This window comes from Tachyglossus aculeatus, chromosome 6 (assembly GCF_015852505.1).
Source record: "Tachyglossus aculeatus isolate mTacAcu1 chromosome 6, mTacAcu1.pri, whole genome shotgun sequence".
NCBI classification, from domain to species: domain Eukaryota; kingdom Metazoa; phylum Chordata; class Mammalia; order Monotremata; family Tachyglossidae; genus Tachyglossus; species Tachyglossus aculeatus.
Genome location: NC_052071.1, coordinates 48,625,611 through 48,648,821, shown reverse-complemented (window position 1 = coordinate 48,648,821; position 23,211 = coordinate 48,625,611). Strand labels below are relative to the sequence as shown.

At 51.2% G+C, this 23,211-nt stretch overlaps 1 protein-coding gene across 1 annotated transcript; it reads right to left on the bottom strand.

Moving 5' to 3' along the window:
* Positions 1-535: 535 nt before the first annotated feature.
* On the bottom strand, positions 536-22,254 carry LOC119929875 (glycine receptor subunit alpha-4). The gene is made up of 8 exons (XM_038748215.1): positions 22,140-22,254; positions 20,952-21,019; positions 20,453-20,676; positions 19,699-19,781; positions 17,972-18,112; positions 15,276-15,490; positions 12,829-12,978; positions 536-1,888 (listed from the first exon to the last, which is right to left on the bottom strand). Exons 1-8 carry the CDS (start codon positions 22,216-22,218, stop codon positions 1,592-1,594), a joined length of 1,257 nt encoding a protein of 418 aa, XP_038604143.1. The 5' UTR covers positions 22,219-22,254; the 3' UTR covers positions 536-1,591.
* Positions 22,255-23,211: the final 957 nt, after the last annotated feature.

The following is a 23,211-nucleotide window of genomic DNA, read 5'->3' as shown; positions in this document are numbered from 1 at the left end:
AAGGACTCTGGTTTCTGGGACCCCCAGCCCCTTCTGTGGGATCGCCAGTTGGCTCCTTCTGTGTCCCGGCCCAGCCGATTCCCCCGTCCGCCGTGGTCCGGGCCTGCTCCGTGGCTCGCCAGGGGCATTGTTCTCGTAAGACCTTCAACAGGGCCAATTTGTGCGATTCAACCCAGCTGGACAAGAGCGCTGACAAGCAGGGTGCTGTCCTCTCCCTCGCCTCCCTCCCCGCTGCGCCTCGGTCGGTGCCCCGGTCCGTTACGCACACGGGCTGCGGCTCTTGCCACCCCATCCTTCGGGTGCCGTGTTAAAGGGACAGTCTCTGGGCCTTTTCTTCGCTCCCGGGGAAACAACTCGGCCCCTTCCCCACTCCAGCAGATCTTCGTGCTGGTCTGAATCCCCACGGGGGCTCTTCTTGGGTTTCTGCCCCCCAACTTCTGGGTCAATCAGTCTCACTGGTCCTGGGACACCACTGGCAGCCCAGAGGCCCCTAACGGAAGCAGACAGGGGCTGGGGGACATGGGGTAGGGGGAGAGAGGCAGAGCGAGAGCAGACAGACCCTTGGTTTAAGTTGTAGGTCCCACATCAACCCAAGCAGCCTCTTTATTGATTCTGAATTGGAAACTGTGCTGAAAGGGAGTCCAAGGGACTGATTATCTCAACGAAACCGGGCCGCTGCCGGATTTAGTGACGACCATCTGTCCTATGATCCTCTTCAGGATGAGCAGGCAGCTTGGCACATCTTACCTTGTGCCACCCTTGGCCCTCAGTGCCCGGCTGCTGGAGCCTGAGATGGGCATCAAAGCTGCGGGGGTGTCGTTCCATCCCTGGAAGGGCTAGGGCTACGCTGGGTGAGGCCCAGGAGGTCAGAGCCCACATTCGTGAGGCAGAAGACAGCTGCCTTGGCTGCCATTTCAGGGCCAGGCTCCCATGCCAGGCTCTAAGCAAGAGTGTTTCATACAAGGGGCCGCCCCCTCTGAGACTTCAGCCTGGTAGAGGTGGGGGATCCAAGTTCCTGAGTGACAGTGGGCAGGGTCCACCTGGGTGAGGAAGAGAGCTGCTCTCTGGTCATCTGGGGGGTGCCTATCGAGCTTGGGGGCTTGGGTTGTGGGTGGTAGGATCAGCTGTCTGGGCACTAGCCTGGAGGTCCTCACTGGAGGCTCTGCCCTTCCCCAGCACAGGTGGGGACTCGACCCTGTGACAGCGGGCCACGGCTGGGATGGGAAAGGCAACATCTGTGCCTGGGCACTGATCACGTTCTGGAGCAATGAGTGAAGGGCCCGGAAGCCCCAGATGCCACATCAGGCTGGTCTGGTGGTATCTAGCGGGCCAGAATGCCAGTCTCTACAGTAGTCCCACATCAGGGAGCTAGGAGAGGAGGGTGGAGACCCCCCCTGAGTCCGGAAGCTCAGAGCACCCTGACCATGGGGTGGGTCAGGTCAGGGTCAGGCATGGGCCAGAGGGTGGAGGCCACAGCGGGGCAGGGCAGGTCTGGGACGACAAGAGTCCTCTGGAGGCTGGAAGTCCAGATTTTGGGGTGCCAGGACCCACCGGGGCCAAGGAAGGGGCCGGGGCGCCTCCCGCCCACCGCTCAGAGCCCCAGGCGGCCAGCCTCCAAACGCAGAACCTTATAGACGACCCAGTAGAAGACGTTGAAGATGAGGAAGGTGAAAGGGAAGACGGCCCGGGAGACGGTGTCGATCCTCTTGGCCCGGTCCACGTAACGCCTGTGTGCGCTGTCACCTTCCCTTGGGAGCAGGGCGGATGGTGGGAGGGGGCCGCTGTAGAGGCCGGACCTTTCCAGGGGCCCCCTGTCCCGTCCCTGCAGGCAGTGACCCAGGCTGTAGCCTCGGAAGTAGAAGCGGCTCTCCCGGGCCAAGTCCTCTTCCTGAGAGGAGGCGGGAGGGGAGAGAGGGGGCTAGGGTTAGACAGCAGATGGACCCCCGGGGAGAGGATGTTGTGCCCACGTTGGTGCCCCTGGGGATGCCCGGCAGGCACGCTTCCAGAGTCGGGGGCACATCCACCTCCATGTCCAGATGTCCACCCCCCCAGGGGCCCAAGCAAGGAAGCCACGCAAGGACATGCTCTGGGGACAATCCCCCCTCGGGATGCTGCTAGAGAAGCGGTGTGGCTCAGTGGAAAGAGCCCGGGCTTGGGAGTCGGAGGTCAGGGGTTCAAATCCCGGCTCCGCCACTTAGCTGTGTGACTTTGGGCAAGTCACGTCGCTTCTCTGGGCCTCGGTCACCTCATCTGTAAAATGGGGATGAAGACTGCGAGCCCCACGTGGGACAACCTGATCACCTTGTATCCTCCCCAGGGCTTGCAACAGTGCTTTACACAAAGTAAGCGCTTAACAAATCAATCAATCGTATTTATTGAGCACTTACTGTGTGCAGAGCACTGTACTAAGCGCTTGGGAAGTACAAGTTGGCAACATATAGAGACAGCCCCTACCCAACAGTGGGCTCACAGTCTAAAAGTGCCATCATTATTATTATTATATGACATCACGTCTTGCTTCTGGTCGTCGCTGTTCATCATCCCCTCACCTCCGCAAATGACTCCTTCGAGAGCCAGCGGGGGCCCGTGGGGCTAATGTTCTCTCTACACTGCTTGCGCACCCAGGAGGCGTTTGGTAAATAGCAGCGATGATTTGGTCCCACCCCCGTCCTCAACTACAACTTAGTAGGGGAACTAAGAAGAGAGTGCGTGTCTCCGGTTCCTAGCTCCGGTTCTCCTGGTCAAGCCGCCCCCACCCTGAAGCCTTAAATGTCCGCACAGAGTCTGCTAGTAGCCAAGGAGGCCAGAGGCAGAGGACTCTGAAAGCAGAATCCATGTCCAGGGAGAGGAAGTCTGACCCGTGAACACCAGCTCCTGTGGACAAAGCCATTGCTGTGTTAGCAGTAATAACGGTAATAATAATAATAATGATGATAATGATGGCATTTGTTAAGCACTTACTATGTGCAAAGCACTGTTTTAAGTGCTGCGGAGCATACAAGGGGATCAGGTTGTCCCACGTGGGGTTCACAGTCTTTATTCCCATTTTAACAGATGAGGTAACTGAGGCACAGAGAATAATAATAATAATAATAATGGCATTTATTAAGCACTTACTATGTGCAAAGCACCGTTCTAAGCGCTGCGGAGGATACAAGGGGATCAGGTTGTCTCACGGGGGGCTCACGGTCTTCATCCCCATTTTACAGATGAGGTAACTGAGGCCCAGAGAAGTTAAGTGACTTGCCTGAGGTCGCACAGCCGACAATTGGCGGAGCCGGGATTTGAACCCATGCTCTTTCCATTGAGTAATAGTAGTGGTACTTATTGAGCCCCCACACTGGATGTAGTGCACTGTACTAAGATGTGGGGAAAGCCCAGCAGAAGCTCGAGATATCTTTCCCCTTCCTCTGACTTACCTCCTTCCCCTCCCCACAGCACTTGTGTATATTTGTGCATATTTATTACTCTATTTGTTTCATTAATGATGTGTATATATCTATAATTCTATTTATCTATTTTGATTGTATTGACGCCTGTCTACTTGTTTTATTTTGTTGTCTGTCTCCCCCTTCTAGGCTGTGAGCCCATTGTTGGGTAGGGACCATCTCTATCTATTGCTGAATTGTACTTTCCAAGCACTTAGTACAGTGCTCTGCACACAGTAACTGCTCAATAAATACGATTGAATGAATGAATCTTCCCCGCACACAAGGAATTAACTGTGAGACCGTTGTCGGGTAGGGATCGTCTCTATATGTCGCCAACTTGTACTTCCCAAGCGCTTAGTACAGTGCTCTGCACACAGTAAGTGCTCAATAAATACGACTGAATGAATGAATGAATGAATGAATGAATGAATGAATTTCCCCTCTGACGTGGGAGCCAGATTTGAAAATATCTACGAATAGCGTGACTCCCCAAAGTGGCTATCACTCCTCTAGGGAAGCGGTGCAACAGGAACAACACCCCTCAGGACTGTTGGGTAGGGATTGTCTCTATCTGTTACCAACTTGTACTTCCCAAGTGCTTAGTACAGTGCTTTGCACACAGTAAGCGCTCAATAAATACGATTGAATAAGTGAATGAATGCCAAAAAATCCATGCGGAGCCATGCTGGACCATGCAGTAGCACCCAGAGCCAATCAATCAATCAATCAATTAATCGTATTTATTGAGCGCTTACTGTGTGCAGAGCACTGTACTAAGTGCTTGGGAAGTACAAGTTGGCAACATATAGAGACAGTCCCTACCCAACAGTGGGCTCACAGTCTAAAAGGGGGAGACAGAGAACAAAACCAAACATACTAACAAAATAAAATAAATAGAATAGATATGTACAAGTAAAATAAATAAATAGAGTAATAAATCTGTACAAACATATATACATATATACAGGTGCTGTGGGGAAGGGAAGGAGGTAAGATGGGGGGGATGGAGAGGGGGATGAGGGGGAGAGGAAGGAAGGGGCTCAGTGTGGGAAGGCCTCCTGGAGGAGGTGAGCTCTCAGTAGGGCCTTGAAGGGAGGAAGAGAGCGAGCTTGGCGGATGGGCAGAGGGAGGGCAACTACAGTACGGCACCACGCGGGACCATGAAATGTCATGCAGAGCTACGAATAGCCCCAAGCCACGGAGAACCACGCAGCTCCACGCAAGACTACGCAGGCAGAACCATGCAGAACCATGCAGAGCCAAGAGGAGTCCAGGTTAGAGCTGCAGCCTCCCCAGTATTAGCTGAGCCTCGATGGGCAAAGCACCGTACACTTTGGGGATGGCTGGAGTGGGGGCTGCGGAGGGGCCCAGTGACCAGAGGCAGCATCTCAGACCCCTGGCAAAGGAACCTCTCGGAGCAAGGAACCTCTCAAACCAGCAGAAGGTCCCACTGGAGGGAGGGAGGGAGGGAGGGAGGGAGGCCTCCCTCACTGAGCCCCTACGAGAGCCTCCCCTCCCTCAGCCTTTGAGGGCAAAGACTCAAAGCCCACCCACCATGACCCTTCTGCAGTGGATGGCCTCTGGCCCCAGCACAAAACACTCTGGACACAATCCCACTGGCCCCAACCATCCCATTGCCCACTGCTGTGACTGGCCTGGCCTGGAATGCCCTCTCTCTGCCCATCCGCCATATATATATGTATATGTATATATGTTTGTACATATTTATTACTCTATTTATTTATTTTACTTGTACATATCTAGTCTATTTTATTTTGTTAGTATGTTTGGTTTTGTTCTCCGTCTCCCCCCTTTAGACTGTGAGCCCACTGTTGGGTAGGGACTACCTCTATATGTTACCAACTTGTACTTCCCAAGCGCTTAGTACAGTGCTCTGCACACAGCAAGCGCTCAATAAATACGATTGATTGATTAATTGATTGATTATTTTATTTTGTTAATATGTTTGGTTTTGTTTTCTGTCTCCACCTTCTAGACTGTGAGCCCACTGTTGGGTAGGGGCCGTCTCTATATGTTGCCAACTTGGACTTCCCAAGGGCTTAGTACAGTGCTCTGCACACAGTAAGTGCTCAATAAATACAATTGATTGATTGATTGATTGATTGATAGGCCCAGGGGTGGGGATGGGAGGGGAAGAGTTCTGTCCAAGTCAGCCAAGCTCATCTTTAGGAGAGCCTTCCAACCACGGGAGAAGGTCGGGGACCAATTCCAACAACCTATCAGCCCCCACCCCTCCCACCCTCCCTCAGCTCCCAGCAACCAAACCCTTGGCACAGGGGAGCAGCCTGGGACTTCCTCCCAGATTTTGCTTCCAATCACATTCCCAGGAGTCCACCTCCCATGACGCCCTAAGCTCCTTAAGGGCCAGAATTGTGTCTAGTGACTCTACTATTCTTTTTTTTTTTTTTTTTGAAAGAAAAAACATTGTACTCAGCATTGGGGTAGATACAAGATTATCAAGTGGATGATGAGGATGGTATTTGTTAGGCGTTTACTATGTGCCCAGCATTGAGCTCAGGATGGGTAGATACAAGATTATCAGGTGGATGATGAGGATGGTATTTGTTAAGCATTTACTATGTGCCAAGCAGTGTGCTCAGGGTGGGTAGATGCAAGATTATCAGGTTGCTGATGAGGATGGTATTTGTTAAGCGTTTACTATGTGCCAAGCATTGTGCTCAGGATGGGGAGATACAAGATTATCAGGTTGATAATGAGGATGGTATTTGTTAAGCGTTTACTATGTGCCAAGCATTGTGCTCAGGAGGGGGAGATACAAGATTATCAGGTTGCTGATGAGGATGGTATTTGTTAAGCGTTTAGTATGTGCCAAGCGTTGTGCTCAGGATGGGCAGATACAATATTATCAGGTTGCTGATGAGGATGGTATTTGTTAAGCATTTACTATGTGCCAAGCATTGTGCTCAGGATGGGTACATACAAGATTATCAGTTTAGTGATGAGGATGGTATTTGTTAAGCGTTTACTATGTGCCAAGCATTGTGCTCAGGATGGGGAGATACAAGATTATCAGGTTGATGATGAGGATGGTATTTGTTAAGTGTTCACTTTGTGCCCAGGATGGGTAGATACAAGATTATCAGGTTGATAATGAGGATGGTATTTGTTAAGCATTTACTATGTGCAAAGCATTGTGCTCAGGATGGGGAGATACAAGATTATCAGGTTGCCGATGAGGATGGTATTTGTTAAGTGTTTACTAGGTGCCAAGCGTTGTGCTCAGGATGGGGAGATACAATATTATCAGGTTGATGATGAGGATGGTATTTGTTAAGCCTTTCTAGACTGTGAGCCCACTGTTGGGTAGGGACCGTCTCTACATGTTGTCAACTTGTACTTCCCAAGTGCTTAGTACAGTGCCCTGCACACAGTAAGTGCTCAATAAATACGATTGAATGAATGAATGAATGAATTTACTATGTGCCAAGCACTGTTCTAAGCACTGGGGTAGGTACAAAGTAATCAGGTTGTCCCACGTGGGGCTCACAATCTCCATTTTACAAATGAGATAACTGAGGCACAGAGAAGTTAAGTGACTTGCCCAAAGTCACGCAGCTGACAAGTGGTGGAGCCAGGATTAGAACCCATGACCTCCGACTGCCAAGCCCGTGCTCTTTCCACTAAGCCACGCTGGATACATGGGGCTCACATTATAACTAGGAAGAAGTAACATTTAAGACCCATTTTACAGATGAGGAAACTGAGGCGCAGAGAAGTAAAGTGACTTCCCCAAGGTCACACAGTTTTCTCTCCCAAGCACTTAACCCAGGGCTCTGCCTGCAGTACACGCTCAATAAATACCACTGACTGACTGACTCCATCCACTCCTCTGTCAACGCAAACACTAATACTAATTATGGCATTTGTTAGGTGCTTAGTATGTGCCAGGCACTGTACTGAGCACTGGGGTGGGTACAAGTAAATTGGGTTGGACACATGGGGCTCAGTCTTAATTCCCATTTTATAGATGAGGTAACTGAGGCCCAGAGAAGTGAAGTGACTTGCTCAAGGTCACACTGCAGACAAGTGGCAGAGGCAGGATTAGAACTCAGGTCCTCCTGAGTCCCAGCTCCATCGTCTATCCGGTAGGCCACGCTTCAGATGAGCTGGGAGGTCGGGAGGCCAGAAGAAAGAGAGCAGCCTCTAACAGCCTTCCCTGGCCTAGCAGAAACAGGATGGTCACTAATCCTGTCTCCACCACATCACAAAGCAGCGTGGCTCAGTAGGAAAGAGCCCGGGCTTTGGAGTCAGAAGTCATGGGTTCAAATCCAGCTCCGCCAATAGTCAGCTGTGTGATTTTGGGCAAGTCACTTCACTTCTCTGGGCCTCAGTTACCTCATCTGTAAAATGGAGATTGACTGTGAGCCCCCTGTGGGACAACCTCATCACCTTGTAACCTCCCCAGCGCTTAGAACAGTGCTTTACACATAGTAAGTGCTTAATAAATGCCATTATTATTATTATTATTATTATTATTATTATTATTATTATCATCACCGTGAGCCCCCGGTGCCCGGTGGGCATGGCTTCCCTGGTGGGCGGGTGGAGTCGGGGGCCCTTCGTGGCTCAGTGGAAAGAGCACAGGCTTTGGAGTCAGAGGTCATGGGTTCAAATCCAGACTCTGCCAATTGTTAGCTATGTGACTTTGGGCAAGTCACTTCACTTCTCTGGGCCTTAGTTACCTCATCCGTAAAATGAGGATTAAAACCATGAGCCTCCTTTGGGGCAACCTGATCTCCTTGTAACCTCCCCAGCACTTAAAACAGTGCTTTACACTTAGTAAGTGCTTAATAAATGCCATCATTATTATTATTATTATTATTATTATTGTCTGCTGTGTGACCTCCTCCTTCCTCTCCCCCTCCTCCCCCCCACCCCCGCCTTACCTCCTTCCCCTCCCCACAGCACCTGTATATATGTATATACGTTTGTACGTATTTATTACTCTATTTATTCATTTATTTTAGTTGTACATATTTATTCTATTAATTTTATTTTGTTAATATGTTTTGTTTTGTTTTGTTGTCTGCCTCCCCCTTCTAGACCATGAGCCCGCTGTTGGGTAGGGACCATCTCTCTATGTTGCCAACTTGTACCTTCCAAGCCCTTACTTAGTACGGTGCTCCGCACACAGGAAGCGCTCAATAAATACGATTGAATGAATGAATGAATGAATGAATGACCTTGGGCAAATCACTTCACTTCTCTGTGCCTCAGTTACCTCATCTATAAAATGGGGATTAAGATTGTGAGCCCCACGTGGGATAACCTGATTACCTTGTATCTACCCAAGCGGTTAGAACAGTGTTTGGCACGTAGTAAGGGCTTAACAAATATTATAATTATTAATTATTAATTATTATTATTATTATTATTATTATTATTATTATTATTAGTCGATCAGTCAGTCGATCGCTTGGGAGTTGAAAACGACAGAGGTGCAAGGGTGAGTCGGGCCACCAGAGGGCGCCCGCTCCTCCAGGATCCCGGCGCCACCTCTCTGGGGACAGCGCCGCCTAGTGGAAGTAAATCAGAGGACCTGAGTTCTAATCCCACTTCTAATAATAATGATAATAATAATAATAATAATAATAATAATAATAGCATTTGTTAAGCACTTACTATGTGCAGAGCACTGTTCTAAGCGCTAGGGGGAAACAAGGTGATCAGGTTGTTAATCAATCAATCAATCAATCAATCATATTTATTGAGCACTTACTGTGTGCAGAGCACTGTACTAAGCGCTTGGGAAGTACAAGTTGGCAACATATAGAGACGGTCCCTACCCAACAGCGGGCTCACAGTCTAAAAGGGGGAGACAGAGAACAAAACCAAACATACTAACAAAATAAAATAAATAGAATAGACATGTACAAGTAAAATAAATAGAGTAATAAATATGTACAAACATATATACATATATACAGGTGCTGTGGGGAAGGGAAGGAGGTAAGATGAGGGGGATGGAGAGGGGGACGAGGGGGAGAGGAAGGAAGGGGCTCAGTCTGGGAAGGCCTCCTGGAGGAGGTGAGCTCTCAGTAGGGCCTTGAAGGGAGGAAGAGAGCTAGCTTGGCGGAGGGGCAGAGGGAGGCCATTCCAGGCCCGGGGGTCGATGGCGGGACAGGCGAGAACGAGGCCCGGTGAGGAGATTAGTGGCAGAGGAGCAGAGGGTGCAGGCTGGGCTGGAGAAGGAGAGAAGGGAGGTGAGGTAGGAGGGGGCGAGGGGATGGACAGCCTTGAAGCCCAGGGTGAGGAGTTTCTGCCTGATGAGCAGATTGATTGGTAGCCACTGGAGATTTTTGAGGAGGGGAGTAACATGCCCAGAGCGTTTCTGGACAAAGACAATCCGGGCAGCGGCGTGAAGTATGGATTGTAGTGGGGAGAGACATGAGGATGGGAGATCAGAGAGAAGACTGATGCAGTAGTCCAGACGGGATAGGATGAGATAGGTTGTCCCACGTGGGGCTCACAGTCTTCATCCCCATTTTACAGATGAGGTCACTGAGGCGCAGAGAAAGTTAAGTGACTTGCCCAAGGTCACACAGCAGACATGTGGCGGGGTTGGGATAATAATAATAATAATGGCATTTATTAAGCGCTTACTATGTGCAGAGCACTGTTCTATGCGCTGGGGGGGGGGGGGGGATACAAGGTGATCAAGTTGTCCCACGTGGGGCTCACAGTCTTCATTCCCATTTGACAGATGAGGTCACTGAGGCTCAGAGAAAGTTAAGTGACTTATCCAAGGTCACACAGCAGACATATGGCAGAGTTGGGATAATAATAATAATAATAATAATAATAATAATAATAATAATGGCATATAGTAAGCGTTGGGGAGGTTACTAGGTGATCAGGTGATCACTGAGCACCCTTCAAAGGGAGAAGGGCAGGCACAATGGAAAGAAGATTAAAATAATAATAATAATATAGTATTTGTTAAGCACTGATTAGGTGTCAAGCACTATTCCAAGCTCTGGGGTAGAAAGAAGAGCCCACTGTTGGGCAGGGACCGTCTCTATATGTTGCCAACTTGTACTTCCCAAGCGCTTAGTACAGTGCTCTGCACACAGTAAGCGCTCAATAAATACGATTGAATGAATGAATGAATAACCAGGTTGGACCCGATCTCTGTCCCCAAAAGGGGTTTAGAGTCTATCTCAGAGGAAGGAGAATTTTCATTCATTCAATCGTATTTATTGAGCGCTTACTGTGTGCAGAGCACTGTAGTAAGTGCTTGATACTTTAATAATACTTTGATAATTTGATAATTTAATACTCATTTTGCAGATGAGGCAACTGAAGCACAGAGAAGTGGAATGACTTGTCTGAGGTCACAGAGCAGACATGAGAAGCAGCGTGGCTCAGTGGAAAGAGCCTGGGCTTTGGAGTCAGAGGTCATGGGTTCAAATCCCTGCTCCGCCAATTGTCAGCTGTGTGACTTTGGGCAAGTCGCTTAACTTCTCTGTGCCTCAGTTACCTCATCTGTAAAATGGGGATTAAGACTGTGAGCTCCACGTGGGGCAACCTGATCACCCTGTAACCTCCCCAGCGCTTAGAACAGTGCTTTGCACATAGTAAGTGCTTAATAAATGCCATTATTATTATTATTATGTGGCAGAGCCAGGATTAGAATCGAGGTGTTCTGAGTTCCAGGCCTGTGCTTTTCCCATTACACCACACCGAAATAAGGATGCCAAAATAAAATATTAACTTAAAAATAGTTTAAGATTAGACAGTGTTATCAATGCTGATGTACAAAACTATATGCAAATTAACAGGTAGTCTAAGGCTCACAGTCTTCATCCCCATTTGACAGATGAGGGAACTGAGGCACAGAGAAGTGAAGTGACTTGTCCAAAGTCACACAGCTGACAAGTGGCTTCTGCCACACTTCATCAGTCAGTCAGTCCATCGTATTTATTGAGCACTTACTGTGAGCAGAACATTGTACTAAGCGCCTGGGAGAGTACAATATCACAATATAAGCAGTGTCTCAGTGGAAAGAGCCCGGGCCTTGGAGTCAGAGGTCATGGGTTCAAATCCCAGCTCTGCCACTTGTCAGCTCTGTGACTTTGGGCAAGTCACTTAACTTCTCCAGGCCTCAGTGACCTCATCTGTAAAATGGGGATGAAGACTGTGTGCCCCCCATGGGGCAACCTGATCACCTTGTAACCTCCCCAGCGCTTACGACATTGCTTGGCACATAGTAAGTGCTTAATAAATGTCATTATTATTATTATTATTATTATTATTATTTTCCCTGCCCTCAATGAATTTACAGTACAGAGGGAATAGCAGTCACTTGTCTGCTGTGTGACCTTGGCCAAGTCCTTTCACTGGAGAAGCAGTGTGGCTTGTTGGAAAAAGCCTGGGCTTGGGAGTCAGAGGGCATGGGTTCTAATCCTGCTTCTGCCACTTGTCAGCTGTGTGACTTTGGGCAAGTCACTTCACTTCTCCGGTTCTCAGTTGTCTCCTCTGTAAAATGGGGATGAAGTCTATGAGCCCTACTTGGGACACCCTGATTATTTTTATCTTACCCAGCTTTTAGAACAATCGTTTGCACATAATAAGTGCTTAACAAATGCCATCATTATTATCAGCGCTTAGAACAGTGCTTGGCACATAATAAGTGCTTAACAAATACCATCATCATTATTATTATTATTTCTATGCCTCAATTTCTACATCTGTAAAAAGGGGCAATTCTATACCTGTTCTCCCTTCCCCTTATTCATTCCATAATATTTATTGAGTGCTTACTGGGTGCATAGCGCTGTGAGTCCCGTGTTGGGAGGGGAATTGTGTCCTATCGGATTATGCTACAGCTACCCCAGCGCTTGGGACATAGTAAGTGCTTAATAAACACCACTATTATCATTACCGTTCCTTCCTTCCTTCCTTCCTTCCCCTTCCTTCCTCTCCTCCTCATCCCCCTCTCCATCCCCCCATCTTACCTCCTTCCCTTCCCCACAGCACCTGTATATATGCATATATGGTTGTACATATTTATTACTCCATTAATTAATTTATTTATTTTACTTGTACATATCTATCCTATTTATTTTATTTTGTTAGTATGTTTGGTTTTGTTCTCTGTCTCCCCCTTTTAGACTGTGAGCCCACTGTTGGGTAGGGACTGTCTCTATATGTTGCCAATTTGTACTTCCCAAGCTCTTAGTACAGTGCTCTGCACATAGTAAGCGCTCAATAAATACAATTGATGATGATTACCGTTATTATTATGAGGGTTGTGGTGATGGTGGGAGGGAGGAGAGGAGGCCGGGCTGGCTGGGTGGGTGGGGGTCACGCCCGGATGGCCGCCCCGTGCCCTAGTTGAGCTGCCCAGACTCACCATGCGCTGGCGTCGCCGTCTTCGCCGGAGGCGTCCGCTCTCCTTGCGTTGGCGGGAGACGAAGTTGACGGCCGCGTACTCCAGCAGGGCGGCAAAGACGAACAGCAGGCACACGGCCATCCAGATGTCGATGGCCTTCACATACGACACCTGCGACGGCACCGCACCGGTCAGGTGGTTCCGCCCGCCGGGTCCCAGCCCAAAAGTCCATCCTGGCTCCCGTGGCCTGCCCCGGTCCCCTAGTCTGTCCTGGCCGCTGACACCCGTCTTGTCCGAGCTTGCCATAGCCTCCAGGCCCATCAGTCCTCCACAGCCCCCCAAGCCCCTCTCCAGCCTCTGTCATCTACCGCACTGCCGATTCAGGCTTCGGGAAAAATCGTGCCAGCCCTGCCTTGGTTCTTTGCATTCCCAGTCCTCACTTTCCTCCTTTCCTTTCTTCTCTTTCATCTTCTTCATTCCCCCTCTGATTTTGTTCTCCCGAGGCCTCCTCTTCCCCTCCCCTTTGGGCTCCCACTCCCTCCTTCCGGGCCCATTTCCCTGTCTCTCAGCCCCATACAGGGCAGCTGAGGGGTGGAGGGCCCAGGGAGGAAGGCCCGTCAGAAGGCAGCAGAGGTGCTGGCAGGCCTCGGGGCGGTGCATTTGGCCTCTCTCTGCTCTGGCTCCACAAGGCCTCGCAGAGCCAGTGCAATCGGCCGGGATGCTCCCTGCTTCAGGGCTTTCTCCCATCTGCCCCAACAGCTTGGAGCAATGGCAGACAGCCTTTCTGTCCCCTCCACACCTCCTTTCCTCCTGCCTCCTTCCCCAGGTCTCCAGCCCACCTCCCTCCCTGCTGCCCCTCTTTTGCCTTTTCCCCCCTCACTGGGCTCCTTTCCCTAAGGCATGCTCTTCTTGGGCCTGGGACTCTTCCCTGCTTGCTGGCTCAGGGGAAGCCAGGAATCCTAGCAGGGATGGGTTTGGTCTCCCCCTTCTCCCATTCTCCTCTCTTTCTTCAATCTTCCTCTTTCTCCTCCCCTTCCTCCTCCTCTTCTTCCTGCTACTGAGAGTGAAGGGTTGAAGCTTGGCAGCCCCTGGCCCCATCCACCCTCAGCCTTGAGGAGGGGCCCAGCAGGAGGGAGAGAGGAGGGGGCCCTACACCTCTAGAGGCTGAGAACTAGTTATGTCTGGCCCAGCATAGCTGGGGAGGACATACACTGGGGAGGGCAAACAGGGCAGCTCTGTTTGCCCCATTTCTTTCTCTACACATGGGCACTGCCCCACTGAAAAAGCCCAAGGATGGTTTAAAGAGAGGTTTCCTTAGAGCATCAATGTGTTTGCATGTCTGTGTTATGTGTGTGTGTATCTGTGTGTGTCTTTGTGTGTGGGGGGGCACATGTGGAGGGAGGTGATCATCATCATCATCATCAATCGTATTTATTGAGCACTTACTGTGTGCAGAGCACTGTACTAAGTGCTTGGGAAGTACAAATTGGCAACATATGGAGACAGTCCCTACCCAACAGTGGGCTCACAGTCTAAAAGGGGGAGACAAAACCAAACATACTAACAAAATAAAATAAATAAATAAAGGTGATGTGTGTGAGTGTTTGAATGTGTATGAGGCTGTATGTGAGGGTGTGTTTGATGTGTGTGACTTTAGGTTTTTGTCCAACAAGGTCATGGAAAAACCCCGTTAGAAGCAGTGCATGAGCCATCCAGGGCGGTGGAAAGCCAGTCCTTCCAAAGAAGGAAACTGAGGTGTCCCTGGGAGCAGATGGAGGGGTGAGGGAGGAAAGGACAGAAGGAGGGAGGGGGAAGGGAGGAAGGAAGGGGTGAGGTGAAGGAAGGAGGAAGGAATGGAGGGGTGGGGGAAGGAAGGAGGGATGAGAGAGGGGGTGGGGGAAATAGGGAGGGAGGGAGGAATGGAGGAGTGGGGGGAAGGAGGGAAGTAGGGAGGAAAGATGGAAGGGGGAAGGGAAGGGGTGGGAGGAAGGAGGGAGGGATGGTGTGTGCTCACAGGAGGGGCCCAGAAAGGGAGTTCTCTTGGCAGGAGGGATGCGGAACTTTCTGCCAGCCTCTTCCGGCATGAGAGAAAATCCCTCCAGCTTCTTGATGGCCAAAGCCCAAGCAACACCCTGTCCCGGGGAGAGCAGGGCAGGACTGTGGGCTCAGGGCCTGGGACATAGCTTCTCCCAAGCTCCTTTGGGCCCACTCCCCTGCCCCTGGCACTGTTGGGGCTCTCCGCTGATTCTCCTGCAGCCTTAGCCCGGCCCTCAGGGGCCAGCCTGGCCTCTGGGACCTCAGTCGCCCCCTCCTGCTGCCCGCCCCCTCGCCCACTCTGGCCCCGGCCCACGGGGTTCCAGTTCCAGTTCCAGATGGACAACTGAGGCCCCCTCCGACTTGAGGCCCGCCTTTGGGGAGTCCCCACCCACGGGCCGGGGGTGGGGGCAGGCAGGTGAGTCCACCGTCACCTTGGGCAGGGAGGCCCGCGAGCCCGAGCTCTGGGTGGTCATGGTCAGCACCGTGGTGATGCCCAGCCCGACCCGGGCGGGGGCGGCGTCCATATTGATCCAGAAGGAGACCCAGGACAAGATGACGATGAGCAGGCTGGGGATGTACATCTGGATCAGGTAGTAGCCCATCTGTCGTTCCAGATGGAACTTGACCTCGATGCAGGTGAACTTCCCTGGAAGGAAAGGCCCGACGGCGACGTGGTCCGTGCGTCCCCAGGCCCCGGCCTCCTCTGGCCTCCCCCGCGCTTCCCAGATTAGGGTCAGCCTTTCCAGGCTAGGGTCCTGTCCCTGAACCACAGGCAGAGGTGGGTTTCTTAGGCTCTCCTCAGCTCCTCCCCATTCAATCCATTTCATTCATTCAGTTGTATTTATTGAGCACTTACTGTGTGCAGAGCACTGTATTAAGCGCTTGGGAAGTACAAGTTGGCAGCATATAGAGACGGTCCCTACCCAACAGCAGGCTCACAGTCTAGAAGAGCCTAGGCATTTCACAGCCTAAGCACCCAAAATGGGCCCAGCACACGCCCGGTCTCTAGCCCACAGCCACCCGGCTCCTTCTGCCTGTCCCAGGTGGGTCAGTGTCTGCCTTGAGCCCTCCACAGCCCTAGTCGGAGGCTCCCGGGATGAGAGAACTCAGAATCCAGGAGGCTATGGCTCTGGAGCTGGCTCTCCTCTGCCTGCCCGTTGGGTGGACAGTCCAGACCCCAAAGACATGCCTCCATCTCGCCACCTCCGAGCACAAAGGCAGCACCATCACACCTGGATGGGCAGGAGGCACCATGAAGGGCGAGGGAGGCCAGCAGGGCAGGACAGAGGGCAGGGAGAGGGTAAAGGGAAGGGCAGGTTGGGAGCAGAAGCGAGGGAAAAGGGCAGAGAGGATAAGGTGAGGGAAGGGAAGGGAGCAGAGAGTGGGGCAGGGTTGGGAGGAAGCCTCTTTCAGTCCCCAGCCTTCCCTGTCAGGTTTGGACGGTGGCTGCGAGGGCAGTAACATGGCAGGGAACCGTGGGTTAGGACTGTTGGGCCCCACGACACCCCTGGCCAAGCCCTGCCCCTCGTGGTCTGGTGCCCGCGGGAGCTCCGTTCCCCAGGGCAGGTGGTCCTATTTGGTTTCCATGTGCTGGAACATATTTACTATTCTATTTATTTTGTTAATGATGTGCATTTAGCTTTAGCATTTAGCATTTAGCTCTGCCAATTGTCAGCTGTGTGACTTTGGGCTAGTCACTTCACTTCTCTGTGCCACAGTTCCCTCATCTGTAAAATGGGGATGAAGACTGTGAGCCCCCCGTGGGACAACCTGATCTCCTTGTAACCTCCCCAGCGCTTAGAACAGTGCTTTGCACATAGTAAGCGCTTAATAAATGCCATCATTATTATTATTTAATTCTATTTATTTTGACAACTTGACACCTGTCCACATGTTTTGTTTTGTTGTCTGTCTCCCCCTTCTAGACTGTGAGCCCGTCGTTGGGTAGGGACCATCTCTACATGTCGCCAACTTGTACTTCCCAAGCGCTTAGTCCAGTGCTGTGCACACGGTAAGCGCTCAATAAATACGACTGAATGAAGGAATGAATGAATGGAGGCTGTGTTGCAGTCTGGGCAGCTCTGCTCTGAGCCCACCCTTTCGTGGAGGCCTGGATGTCCGCCCCCAAATTCCACTGACCAAGCTTTGCTAAATGCTCAAGTGCAGTGTCTGGCATGTAGTAAGGGTTTGACAAATACCACTATTGTTATCATTATTTTTAGACTGTGAGCCCACTGTTGGGTAGGGACTGTCTCTATATGTTGCCAACTTGTACTTCCCAAGTGTTTAGTACAGTGCTCTGCACACAGTAAGCGCTCAATAAATATGATTGATTGATTACTATTATTACCGTTATTATTATTATTACGGCTCCCATTCGAGCAGAGTTCAGTGCTGGCAGACCTCTCCCTCAGGGCCTGGTGAGTTCTGAGGAAGGGCCCCTCTGATTGCCTTTCTGGCCATGGGTTCCCAAGCAGGGTCTGCGTTTGCCATTAAGGTAGATAATTACCCCACCACCAACCGCCACTCCAACTACCTTTAGGTTGAAATTAGCCAGACAGCCCCGACTCAGTGAACACTATCGTCCCAACTATCCAGATCTCGGCCCGCCACGGTGTGCTGCTAGCTCTCTCAGAGAAGCAGCATGGCTCAGTGGAAAGAGCACGGCCTTGGGAGTCAGAGGTCACAGGTTCAAATCCCGGCTCTGCCACTTGTCAGCTGTGTGACAGTGGGCGAGTCACTTAACTTCTCTGCGCCTCAGTTAGCTCATCTGGAAAATGGGGATTAAGACTGTGAGCCCCATCTGGGACAACCTGATTACTTTGTATCTCCTCCAGTGCTTAGAACAGTGCTTGGCACACAGTAAGTGCTTAACAAATAACAAAATATTATTATTAGTAGTAGTAGTATCCCAAAGACTCAGCAGCAGGTCTGAATTAAAGGTGTCCACTTGAGCCTCCTGCTAGTCAGGGGCCAGTTGATCCAGCCAGGGTCTGCTCTGCCGAGATGTGGGCCGCCCTGGGAGAATTTTCCACCAGCTTCCACTGCCCATCATTTCCCATCACTGGACCAGCGAGGATGGCTTGTTCTCTGCCAAGCAGGGGGTGGGGAGGGTCTCGGGTGCTACCTGTGTTGTAGTGCTTGGTACAGTAGCCCAGATCCTTCTCATCCCGCAGGATAAACTGGGGGAGGGTCAGCCCTTCGGCCACTTGGACGGCAGGGGCATCTTCCAGCCACTCGAACGTGAGGTCATTCATGGTGTAGCCAACTGCCAGAGGAGACGAAGAGTTGGATTAGGGAGGCTCCCCCTCAAAGAGACTGCAGAAAGCTGATTGTAATCTCCTCCTGTGCAATTCATTCATTCATTCATTCATTCAATTCAATCATATGTATTGAGTGCTTACTGTATGCAGAGCACTGTACTAAGCGCTTGGGAAGTACAAGCCGGCAACATCTAGAGACGGTCCCTACCCAACAGTGGGCTCACAGTCTAGAAGGGGGAGACAGAGAACAAAACAAAACATATTAACAAAATAAAATAAATAGAATAAATATGTACAAGTAAATAGAGTAATAAATACATAAATAGAGTAATAGGCCAATGGGCTACCACTTGTCTTCTGGGTGAACTTGGGTAAGTCATTTAATTTCTCTGAGCCTCGGTTTCCTCACCTGACAAAAAGGGATGAAATAACCTGTTCTCTCTCCCGCTTAGACTGTGAGTCCCCTATGGGATGGGAACTGTAGCCAACCTGATTATCTTGTATCTACCGCAGAGGTCAGTTTAGTGCTTAGCACATAGTCAGCGCTTCACAAATACTGCAATTATTATATCTGTTGGTCTCCCGAGAGTTTAGAGGAGGGATTCTGCATGGCCTAGTAGATAGACCACGGGCGTGGGAGTCAGAAGGTCATGGATTCTAATCACGGCTCTGCCACTTGTCTGCTGTGTGACCTTGGGCAAATCACTTAACTTCTCTGTGCCTCCGTTACCTCTTCCATAAAATGTGAAGTGAGACGGTGAGCCCCACTTGGGACAGGGACCATGTCCAACCAATTTTCTTGAATCCACCCCAGTGCTTAGTTCTGTGCCTGGCACACAGTAAATGCTTAACAAATGCCATAATTATTATTACTTTTACAGTAGGGGCTTGATAAATATGACTAACTGATTGATTCTCGGCCACCACCTCCAGTCACACCCTTATCCTCAGCAGGGATTCCTTCCCCTCACCTCCTTTCTTCCCTCCCCTTCCCCACCTCACTCCAGTCCCTGCCACCCCTTTCCCCTGGCCTTTGCCAAGAAGCAGGGTCACCTGGACATTGGGAGACGCCACTGTGATTTGATTGTAGGCTGGAAGTCCTTGAGGACTGGGAATAATGTGTTTTCCAACTCTATTGTCCTCTCTGAAGTGAATAATACAGTGCTCTGCACTCAGGGTTCAATAAATCCCATTCACTGATGGATTGATCATTATGTACCCTTCCCTCACTGCCCTGACTCCCTCCTGGTAACTGACTCCCATTCCCCCACCCCCAAAAAGAGCGGGTGTCAATATATACCTGTGTACAAGCCTTGTGTACATATGGTTCACAGCCAACACAGGCCTCCGGGCAACGGGCATGCAAAGTTCCGCACAGTCATGCAAATACCCACAACAGACTCCCATCCAGGCCTGGTCCAGGATATCTGTGTATCCTTGGCTGCAGGTTCTGGACATGGATGTGAGTAAGAAGCCCCAAGCTTCCCCATTCTAAATTCACAAACCCCTCCTGCCGCAGAGCCCCCCACCCTGATCCTGAAGGGTCCCAGGGAAGCTTTTGTGGTGCCAGCCCCCCAGAGCGGGAACTCACAGCTCTCCAGCTGCATTGCACATGTCTGGATGTCCATGGGGAAGTTCTTGAGGTCCATCGGGCAGGACAGGATGAGCGTCAGCCTGGCAGGGTGGGAAGGCAGAGAGACCCAGCCCTGGTTAGCTCTCGGCTCCCCAGGGGAAGGTAGAGATCCAAAACTGGTTATCTCACTGCTCCCCGGGACCAGCTTGGGGCCGGGCATCCCTGTCCAGTAGGCCTTGGACCCTCCTGCCAGGTTTCGACCCTAGCCACAGTCTTCTTCTCAAGAAGTTCAGCAGGTAGCATTTGCTCTTAAAGTCTCCTTGGGTCCTCAAGATGAGGAGCAATGCCTTCATGGGCCTTTCCCCACTGTTACCACGAAGTGATCAGAACCCTTGGAGATGGACGTGGCCAGCCGATACCCCTCCCAATTTCCCTCCCTGGCTCTCCGGGACCAGTCCAGCCTGCCCCAAACCCTTGATTTAAGGTGGAGCAGCTGAATGTGGGCTTCCTTGGGTGGAGTGGGTCCTGTTCTCACAAAATTATTGGGGCCGGGTTGACCAACCCAGTCCAAACCAACCCCACGAGAGGGCCCTAGGAAGGTGGGATGAATCCCTTCATTTGGGAGTCCTTTCCTTTCTGCCCTGAAGAGAAATCGGGAGCAAATGCCACTGTGCGCTGTCTCCACGCACGGTGGAGAGGGGTCCCACAATCCCTCTCACTTTGCTCCCTGCACCCGCTCTGCTCTTCCCACTCCCTCCCAGCCTGGGTGTACCTGATGCTGTAGAGCACGTTCCCATTCTTGAATATACGCAGGAGCTTGTTGTCCGTGGTCACCTCGTGGAAATTGGCCCCTTTCTCGTTGGCGAAGAACAGGTCCGGCTTCCAGATGGAGTCCAGCATGGAAGGGTCCAGGTCCAGGGAGTCGTCCGGGTACTCCCGGTAGGCCAGCCGGGGGTCATTCCACTGCTGGCGCAGGAAGACGTTCACTCGGTAGTCCTGGGGTGGGGCGAGATGGGAGGGGGCAGGTGGGGAGACCAGAGCCTGCTGGGAGACTTCTGGGTCACCCACCCCCAGCCCCTCCAGAGAGGTAAGAAGCCCATACCCAGCCACAGGATTCCTCCGGTCCGTCCCTCGGAGGGTACACCCCAGGACACCAACGGGGTCCACCCGATCCCACTACTGCTCTCATGTTGGGGTGGGAGGTTCCTCTGCCAAGTGGGGTACCGGTGAGGGTGAGGGCAGCCCACCTGGCTGCAGGCTCAGGCCCTTACCATGGTGGTCTCAGTGACGGAGCTGAAGCTGTTGATGAAGATGTTGCAGGTCACGTTGACCGGGGGACCTGTGAGGCACGACACGGCCGACAGAGAGACTATCCAGCAGCTCGGAATGCCCCTCCTTCCCCGCCACCTCCCTCCTCCTTTCCTCCTCTGGATGCTTCCCCAGAGCAGGCTGAGCAGCGGCCTGCTCCAGACCCAAGACCGGGGGTGGTGAGGGCTGAAGAAGAAGGCTAGGGATAAGGCATAGAGCTTCAAATCCCGGCTCTGCCAATCGTCAGCTGTGTGACTTTGGGCAAGTCACTTAACTTCTCTGTGCCTCAGTTACCTCCTCTGTAAAATGGGGATGAAGATTGTGAGCCCCACGTAGGACAATCTGATCACCTTGTATCCTCCCCAGTGCTTAGGTAAGGTTAACAAATGCCATCATTGTTATTATTATTATTGGAGCTGTGGAGCAGGGCTGCAGGGATAGTGTCACCAGTTTGGGGTCTCTGGGTGGGCCAATGTTTCCAGGACCACGGGAGGGGGAGGAAGGCTTCCAGAACAGAATCCCCCTACTTCACCCACGTGTTCCTCCAGACACAGGTCCCGAGGTTCTGGGAGGGGGCAGGTCAAATAACTGGTATTTGGTGCTTACTCTATGCCAAGCAGTGGGGTGGCATAAGCAGATCAGATGCAGTCCCCATCCCACAGCCTAAATAGGAGGAAGGATGGGCATTTAATCCCCATTTTACAGATGAGGAAACTGAGGGACGGAGAAGTAAAGTGACTCTTGCCCAAGGTTACACAGCAAGTGTGTGGTGGAGCCAGGATTAGAACCCGTGTTTCCTGTGCCCAGGCTTGTGCTCTTTCGCCTAGGCCACGCTGGTTCCAGGAGCTAATGCAGAAGTCACGAGTTCCCTGTTTGCCTTTGCTTCTCAGAGTGGGACTCGATAGATCCAGCGGTGGTATTTACTGAGCGCTTCCTCTGTGCAGAGCACTGTACTAAGTTCTCGGGAGAGTACGGTACAACAGAGTCGGTAGATACAATCCCTGCCCACAACAAGCTTACAGACTAGAGGCTTACAGTCGAGAGAGAGAGTCGGTTGCTGTGACTCCTGCCCTCAGGGAGCTCGGAGGTGAGGTACTGGCCTGTTGGGGCGAGGCATCACCAGGCCTCGGTGAAGCCTGAAATCTTGTTACCTTTGAAGTTGGGCCGGATGCGAGCGTCGTACCCCGAGGTTCGCCCCATGAGCTTGTCCAGGAAGTCAGAGGGCGACATGCGCTGGGGAACGACCTTGGAGGTGGATTTGACCTCCTCTTTCCCTGAGACGAGCCTGGGGGTGAGGGAAAAAAGGCAGAGCTTTATCTGGCGAGACCAGACAGTGTGGTTACGGGGAGAAAGGCTCAAATGGGGAGGCGGGAATCCTGGGTTCCGTTCACGGCTTGAAAATATGGAACTGTGACCTAGAGAAAACCTCTTACACTGGAAAAGCAGCATGGCCTAGTGGCCTGAGAGTCCGAGAATGTGGGTTCTAATCCTGCCTCCACCACTTGCCCGTGGTTTGACCTTGGGGAAGTCACTCAAATTCCCTATTTCTCAGTTCTCTCGTCTGCAAAATGGGAATTCAATACCTGCTCTCCCTCTTCCTTAGACTGTGAGCCTCACGTGGGACCTGATTGTCTTGAATCTTCCCCAGGGCTTAGTACAGTGTTTGGCACATAGTAAGCAGCTTGGCCTAGTGGAAGTGCTTAGTACGGTGCTCAGCACACAATAAGCACTCAATAAATACAATCGAATGAATGAATGAATATGGCATGAGCTCGGGAGTCAGAAGGTCATGGGTTCTAATCCTGACTCTGCCACTTTGCTGTACGACCTTGGGCAAATCACTTCACTTCTCTACGTCTCTGTGTCTCAGGTCCCTCATCTGTAAAATGGGGATTAAGACTGTGAGCCCCTTGTGGGTCAGGGACTGTTTCCATCCCAATTACCTTGCATCTACCACAGTGCTTAGAACAGTGCCTGGCACGTAGTAAGTATTTAGCAAATTCCATTATTATTATTATTATTATTATTAAGCACTTAACTTAAATGATTATTATTATTATTAACCTCTCTAGGCCTCAGTGTCTCCCTTGGAAAATCTGGTGATGTTTCTTGGTTCTGACTCAAAAGCAAATGGGAGAAGGGCTAGGATGAGCTCTGGGTAATTCACTCTCCCAAGTGCTTAGTACAGTGCTCTAAACTGGTCATGGGTTCAAATCCCAGCTC